Source organism: Myotis brandtii, unplaced genomic scaffold (genome assembly GCF_000412655.1).
Source record: "Myotis brandtii unplaced genomic scaffold, ASM41265v1 scaffold1270, whole genome shotgun sequence".
NCBI lineage: Eukaryota > Metazoa > Chordata > Mammalia > Chiroptera > Vespertilionidae > Myotis > Myotis brandtii.
In genome coordinates this window covers 605,541-613,390 of record NW_005354465.1, presented here as the reverse complement: position 1 = coordinate 613,390, position 7,850 = coordinate 605,541, and the positions used below count along the sequence as shown (strand labels likewise).

At 49.0% G+C, this 7,850-nt stretch overlaps 1 protein-coding gene across 10 annotated transcripts in view; it reads right to left on the bottom strand.

Annotated features, from left to right (window-relative positions):
- Positions 1–7,850, bottom strand: part of UBAP2 (ubiquitin associated protein 2) — a 117,279-nt gene that overhangs the window by 8,028 nt on the left and 101,401 nt on the right. For 9 of the 10 annotated variants that reach the window (XM_014534238.1, XM_014534235.1, XM_014534236.1 and 6 more), the window contains 5 exons: positions 7,665–7,848; positions 6,676–6,745; positions 2,470–2,665; positions 1,237–1,328; positions 1,002–1,049 (listed from right to left, as the gene is read on the bottom strand). In XM_014534238.1, the coding sequence (XP_014389724.1) occupies positions 1,002–1,049; positions 1,237–1,328; positions 2,470–2,665; positions 6,676–6,745; positions 7,665–7,848 (590 nt within the window). Of the gene's footprint in view, positions 1–1,001; positions 1,050–1,236; positions 1,329–2,469; positions 2,666–6,675; positions 6,746–7,664; positions 7,849–7,850 lie in introns of those variants that run through there. The other variant, XM_005859536.2, reaches the window with a different exon arrangement.

Genomic DNA, 7,850 nt, shown 5'->3' with positions numbered 1-7,850 from the left:
ACCAACACCAATGGGGAGGAGTCTGAGGAACACCACCTCATTGGGGAGAGAAAACCTCTTCCTCAGGGAATCGGAAGTACCATATCCAGTGGAGGGAACACCAGTGTCCAAACTATTTACTTCTACCAACACCAATGGGGAGGAGTCTGAGGAAAGACACCTCATTGGGGAGAGAAAACCTCTTCCTCAGGGAATCGGAAGTACCATATCCAGTGGAGGGAACACCAGTGTCCAAACAGCTATTTACTTCCCAACAGTGTGACAGGTAGATGCACTGCGCTGCTGAAAATTATCAAGAACCTGGGAAACAGGAGTCTAAGAAACCAGACCAAGAAAGGAGTGGTGGTGCAGGAGCCTGCAGGCTGTCCCTCCACAGCCCTCCTCCACTGCAGTCCTGTTCACCTGGCCATCCCAGGGAAGGCCCAGTGCCTCATCCTTGGAGCAAGGCTCAGCATAAAGAAGCAGTCCTGGCCTCAGAGTGAGGCTGCAACAACCAGGAAGACTCTGGGGCCAGCATTCTTGCAAAGAGCAATGGCAGGCCAGACCCAGAGGGTCCTTAACGTCTGTCAGCTCCAGCCACTCACTCAGCTAGGGACAGAAGAGCAAGGTGCCATCACAGGCATCATCAGTGGCCACTTCAGAAGCCAAAGACACTGAATGGCACTTTGAAGGAGAAGATTATAAAAACTCTAGGGACAGGCAAACAACTCCATGTCTTGTGTCTTCCTTTTTTTTTTTTTTAAAAAAGGGAGTGAGGTAAAAGAAGAGAATTTGGTGGGGGCACTGCCAACTCCCAAGTCCCAAAGGTCTTTAAGTTCCCTGGGGATGAGCAAAGGACATTCATATGCCCAAGCTATAGCTGCACCAGGTACAACTACCAAATGGAAGCAAGTTCCTTAGCTTTAGGCTGAGTATCCTGAGGGCCAGGCAGGGTGGCAATCAAGGCAGAGAGAAGAAGAACCTGTAAAAGAGCCTCACCCTCCCTGCCATATCCCACTCACCACTGGCAGCCGCGACTGCAGCATCTGGAGCTCATCATAGCCATAGATCTGTGTGAGGACCATAAAGGGTGTTAAGGATGACACATTATCCCCTGGGAAGCCCAGGCCCATGTGGGGGCCTAAACAAGATGGGAGGACAGGACACACTCAGGAAGAGGACCGGATGAGCTGCTGGGAGAAGGCACCTTGCCTTGATGGGAGCCAAGGCTGGCCAGTAGCTCCACCATGCACTCACCGGGTAGGCAGGAAGCAGTCCTCCGGGGCCCACGAGGTACTGGTTGTGTAGCAGGGGTGGCACCCCCTGGGGCAGGTTGGGGGGCGCTTTGCCTATAAAGACAAAAATCAAATGAAGTGAAGTGGCTACCACAAAGAGTAAGATTCCTCAGCTACTATGGGGCTGGGGGTGAAGTTCCCTGCCACAGTCCTGCCCTAATTCGGGCCACAGCCAACAGGGAAGGGCAGCAGCTGAGAGATACAGAGGGCCACACCAGGAAGTGGAGAGACAGAGAGTACGTGTCCTAGTCAGGCTGTTTCCATGCTGAGATAGAAACCCGCCCCCACCACTCCTGAAGGTCATACTGCACTAGATAAACCTGAACATAAAGAACAATTGGGGCCTAGCCAGTTTGGCTCAGTGGATAGAGCCTACAGACTGGCACTCAGCCTACAGACTGAAGGGTCCCAGGTTCGATTCTGGTCAAGGGCATATGCCCGGTTGCAGGCTCGATCCCCAGTAGGGGGTGTGCAGGAGGCAGCCGATCAATGAGTCTCATCATTAATGTTTCTCTCTCTCTTTCCCTCTCCCGTCCTCTCTGAAATAAATAAAAATATTAAAAAAAAACAAAGAACAATTGGGGGGTGGGAGGCTGAGTAAAGGTGGGCAAAGAGGGAGAAAATGGGGGAAATCTGTAATATTGTCAACAATTAAAAAAGGAAAGAAATGGAACAATCTACCTCCTCAGAATGGGAGAGAGGCTGGGCATTGCCAGGAGAGGGACAGGGCATGTCAAAGGTGGGTTTTAGCAGTTTCTACCAAACCACAGTTTGTTTGGCCCACACAGACTGCTCAGGTGTGGCTGACAGGCAATCAGTCACATAAAATGACCAGAAATAGCCAATGGTAGCTGCTCACTCTGTCACTATTGTCATCACAGTTCCAGGGATGAGCGAGAACACAAAAGACTGGTGAGCTAGAAGCACAAAGGCTGCCAGGAATCCTGCCCAAGGGAGCCCATCCGGAAAGACCGATTTCACCTATCTCCACCCACATCAGCGCTGAAGAGCTGGGTCTCAAGAGGTCACTAAAACAAAGAGGACAAGTGACCAATGGCAGGGCTGGAGGGAGACTATGATCTGATGTGTGTGGTTGCTCACCATGCCCTGCCAACCTCTGGGCATCCTCCCTGGAATCCAAGTGCACATCTTTGAGGGGATGGGGGTAGGTGGGAAAGGCCTCGGGGGCACACACCTGAGGTCACCAAGGGCGTGGCTCTGGTACTGCTGCTAGGGGCACTCACGGTGGTTCCGCCCAGGCAGAGGCTGTTCACTGTGTTCATGCTGCTTGGCAGGCTGAGTCCTGAGGACGTGGCACTCGAGGCGGAGGTTGCTGCCATTGAGAAGGTGGCTGAGGACTGGAGGGAAGGGGTGTTCTCCACACTGGTGTGCTGGAAAAATAAAAAAGCCAGGACACATGGGTCCGGGCGCAAAGCACAGGAGGCAAGAGAACCTGGCCTGGCGTTTGGGCCTATAGTCTTGAGATTCTGACCTGAGGGGCTCTGGGCTCAGCATTTACATTACTACACATTAGCCCCTTTGCCCCTCACCCTGTTAGGTTAGGACATCAGAAGGCAACTTTTAAGCTGAGTATCAAGACTATTAAAACTAAGCTTTATGACCAAAACCCTCCTAAAAATTCTTACAGTTGCTCATTTTCTGGTATATGCCACAAGGCATAGAAACCCCAAGTATGTATATGTGTGTTTATGTATGCACACATATGTATGTGTACATACACACACAGAGTTTTTATTGATTTTTAGAGAGGAATGGAGAGTGAGAGAGAGAAAAATCAATTGGCTGCCTCCTGTATGCCCCTAGTCCGGAATCAAGCCTGCAACTTGGGCCCATGTGCCCTAACTGGGAATCAAACCGGTAACCTTTCAGTAAGCCACACCGGCGAGGGCCCAAGTAAATTTTAAATGAACACAGACATCTGAGTATACGGTGAGAACCCACCTCACAGAAAAGCAAGTAGTCTCAGGAGAGCTATAAAGAGGCCACAGGCAGCCCAGCCCAAGTCAGAGCATTCTGGGATATTCTTCTATTAGGCTTCTTAGCTACTCTGATCTGGAAGTCACAGATGGCCAAGAGAGGCCTTTGCTCCAGAACTTGGTAACATTTTGCAGAATCAAGAGTCCTGGGGAGTCCCCCACCAGGGCCTACCTAGAAGGGCATGGCCTGCCCTGATGCCTACTCGACAAGATCCACTTACAAAAGAAGGGCGAAACCCAGAAGAAAGCTCTGAAGAGCCAGGAGTTCCAAGAAGCCAGCCTGGCTGCTCCACTTCAGCTAGTATTAAGGTAGAAGAGATGTACTTGGCTGGGCAAAGTATGACCAAAGTGGGAGGGAAAGGCTCTGTAAGACTGAGATCAGCCTCCAGACCAGAATGTGTACAGAACAAAGAAGCCTGAAAACTCCTGAAGGAGAAGCCAGAGAACAGGAAGCCCCAGGAGAAATGGGACCACCATGTGTTCTGCTTCCCATCACACAGACAACTCTATAGGTCCCAGCCCACAGGCTGCCCTAGCCACCTGAGCACTAGCCTAAGGGCCCTAACGTCTAGAATTGGTTCTGCAAGAGAAAGACAGCTAAAATCATAGTCTCCTCAGACTCCCCAGGACTCCTGCTATTTCAGCCCAGACAGAACCAGGGGGAGGAGAGCCAAGGAACAAGGCAAAGGCTGTGCCAATCTGCCCAGCCAGACGGCTCCATGCTCCTCTGCGTGGGTCCAGGCTTCCCACCCAGAGCAACTTTCTAGAGAACTAGTTCCTGGTTTGCTGAAAGGAACTCAACAAGCATCCAGGAAGCCTCTCCCACGTTCAGCTGACCCAACAGGGCTTCTATCTCTGACACCACCTCCCAGACCCATGAGGGCGACGAGCTGCTGCAGTAAGAGGCCTCTGCCCCATTGCAAGGCTCTCAGTGCATCCAGGGGCTGGGCAGTCAGGGTGGGTTTAGAGCACAGCTACACCAAACCTCCCACAAGGACACGGAGGGCAGGAGAAAACACTAAGATTTCCTTCATAACCTTCACGTGGGAAAGATCTAACTATAACAGACTATAAAAGAGGGGCTGATAGATCTGATTATATAAAAATAAAAAATATTTATAAAGTGACAAACATAGGGAAAATAACTGTACCTCTGATCACAAAAGGCTACTTACTAGTCTCCTGAATACAGAGTGCCTAGAAATAGACACCAAGGACCTGACAGGAAAATGAACAAACAATATAAATAACTCACCAAAAAGAAAAAAATAATGGCTTTCCAGTATGTAAAAAAGATGGTCAACCTCATTCAATTATACCAACAGGTCATTTTTCTACTATTAACACATTGGAAAAATACAAATATCCAGTAACACCATTTCAGGGGGCAGCGGGGAAATAGGGTGTTTCATTCATTGCCAGTGGGGGGTAAGCAGGTTAAAATCAATAAGCAGAGCATTTGGCATTTTGTATAAAATGACAATGTCTAGCAAATCCACACTAGGGTTTATCCTCTACTACTGCTGCAGGACGAAACAACATTGGCAGAACGTTATCAAATGAAGCATCAAGCTTAAAGTTCTATCAGTGGAGGACTGATTAAATACTGTAATGCAGGAGAGCTGTGGAAAGAACTCTGCTTCAAATAGAAACAATTAAAAAATGCACTTATTAAGTGGGGGAAAGCAGTGAAGGGCACTATGTATGAAATATCCCATTTCTGTTGTAGAAGAGGGAGAAAAATGTGTATGCATTCACTATTTAATAGGTTAAAAAGAACTCTAGAGGAACAAGTAAACAGGAGGAAGAGGGACAGAACCTTAAGCCGATGAAAAAAAACTTTTTAGTATATGCCTTTTTATACCTTAATCTTGCAGCTATATTACAGTGTGGCAATTCTGTCACATTGACAAAGTGTGGGACTCCCTGGACAAGGCAATTCTGGCCAGTCACTTAGATCGTATGATCTGGAGTTTCCTGACAAGATACAAAGTGCTGCTGAGCGGTGCGAACAGGAGCACTGACTCCAATGCCCCAGTGCCCGGAAACAGAAGCCACTACACGGTGCTCACACTGGGGCAGCTCACGGCTCCCAATGAACAACACGGGCACAGGCAAGTGGGCAGAAGTATCCACCATGTGCTCTGGTATGAAGGTGGTGCTCTGTGTGTTTTATGACAAAGAATCATGCCTAACATTCACTTGGAAAACTACAGTTTGAAAGCCTCAATGTTTGCCAGATCATGATGGAAAGATAGAACTGACCCTTTTCTATCACCTCATTCTGCAGCAAATGATTTGATCTCTTCTTTAAAGGAAACAAATTTTCCCAATTTCGAGACTCCCACATTTATCTGTACACAAAGCTTCCCTCCCTGCTTGGGGACCCATCCACTCCAGCCTTACCGGAAGCCTCCTGTCTCCCAGGAGAGAGACATTTTGTTTTTTTTCCAGGCACCTTTCTTTCCTCAAATATCTATGCTCAGTCTCTCCTAGCATTAGGTCACTACCCTGACTCCTTGCCATTTCACAAACATTCATGCCTCAGCCCACCCAACCTATACTGACTCCTACCACTGAAACCATGCTCCTCCCAACTTCAAACCTCGAGAAGCCACACTTCAATAACCATCACCTAGGTTACTCTTTTACCTTTCCACATTCCTGACTTCGTTCTGCAATATCAACCTTCCCAAAGTCTCTGCCTCTGAGTTGAGGGAAAAGACCTGAGATGCCAGAGCTCACAACGAACAGAATACCTAATGCCAGAATTAGGGAAGTCCCCATGACCACCAACAAACTGGAACAGAGCTACACCGACTGGGGTAGAGCCAGGCTGTCAGTCTCAAAAAGATGTGTGTGTGCACATAAAGGACGGATATTCTCACATAAGCTCTCCCTTTCACCTAAAGCATTTCTCTACAGGGCCTTCACAAAGTAACAGAGGGCTATCCAGGAAAAATGGTCTTCATTAAAGTTGACTTTTAGTGGAGCCCAAGTTGAAGTTAACAATGGGCCCACTTTCCTCTAAAAGCTTGCAAATGCCTCAACATAACATTTTCCAGAAAATAAATCACCCCTGCTAGGCAGAAAGGTCTCCTATAATAAACAGGAAGCACAGTGAATTGTTGGAAATAAATTCACCACCTGACAGCACTGGCTCATCACATACCAGGTCTAGAGAAGCAAGTTCTCCAGAGGCATGAACTTAGAAAGCAAGATGTTTTCCATGGTGCCTGGGAAGTCAACAGCTCAAACCACAAACTTAGATCAAGACATTATAGCCAAAGAATTCAAGATTACCTCACGTATTTAAAATCCACAAACTAAAGGCCCACCTGGGGTGACTAAGCTCCAAGCTCACTGAGCAGGGTGGTGGATGGGGGAGCCCAGAGGACACTTACTGTGTGTGACGTGCTGGAGGAGAGTGCTGTGTGCGCAGAGGAGAGGCTGCTCTGATGGGTGGAGAGTGAACTAGAAGACAAAACAGAGCACCACGTATGTCCACCCAACCAAGTCACTCCACAGGCACGGAGCCCCCGTGGCGGGTGGGCTAGGCATAAGCTCGCCCGTTCTCTTCAGGAGAAGCCCCAGCTTCACTCCCATCGCCTGGGAACCCAGTCCAGGTGTGCTGGTGGTTAGAATGACCTAAAGCACCACCCACCCCGAGGATCTGGAACATCTTGGCCAGGAAACTTCCAGGGCCAGCTTCAGTCAGCTCTAACCATCTGATCTTTAGACTGGAAAAAGAATAGGCTTTCACTAAGAACACTGTCAGCCTTGAAGACCCCATTAAAGCTGTGTGTGAGGGAAAAAGGTTCCTATGTCCAATCCACATGCCAGAATCAGAGCCTAAAGTCCCATCAAATCCAGAATTCAAGTCAAATGCTTTTGCTCCTGGCTTAAAGGGAGAAAGAGGTGAACTCAACTTAGAAGACACAGGGTGAGAACCCAATGAAACCCATTCTCCTACACCCTGTTGTAATAACTTGATCTGTAAAGCCATGACAAGCACAAGTCAGAGACGTGCTCAGAAATCCAACAGCAATCTCACTCTGCATCAGTGACAGGAGCCCAGAGCTGGGAGGAGGCTTATCGAGTGGTACCCTCCTGAGGGTGGAGTAAGAGAAGCAGCAACCCCTTGGGTCCACCCCATTCCCAGGGGGCCCAGTGGTCTCTGTGATAGCAGAGCATTACAAACAAGCAAGGTTTACATCTGTGGTACTTTGATGACCCTACCCAGTCCAAACCTATCTAGAGCATTATTGCAAAAGGCCAGGACATGGTGCTAGGGGTAACAAGTGGGTGTTGTTCATTGGAAGAGCCTCTATAAAGGCTCCAGGACTTCGCCCCAGTGTGGGCCTCTCTTTCTGAGCCCATATTTTCCCCGTACCTGCTAAGCTGAGAGAGGGGGGTGCTGGACAGGTCACCAGGCTGGGACAAGGAGGGCAAAGTGGCAGTGTGCTGAGATGCAGAGGGTAGGAGCGTACTGCAGGAGGTGGTGCTGGGCAGGGAGGCCACAGATGGGAGGGCGGAGGGAGGGTCTGTTGTCTTTGGAGCAGGAACAGATGCAGTAGCT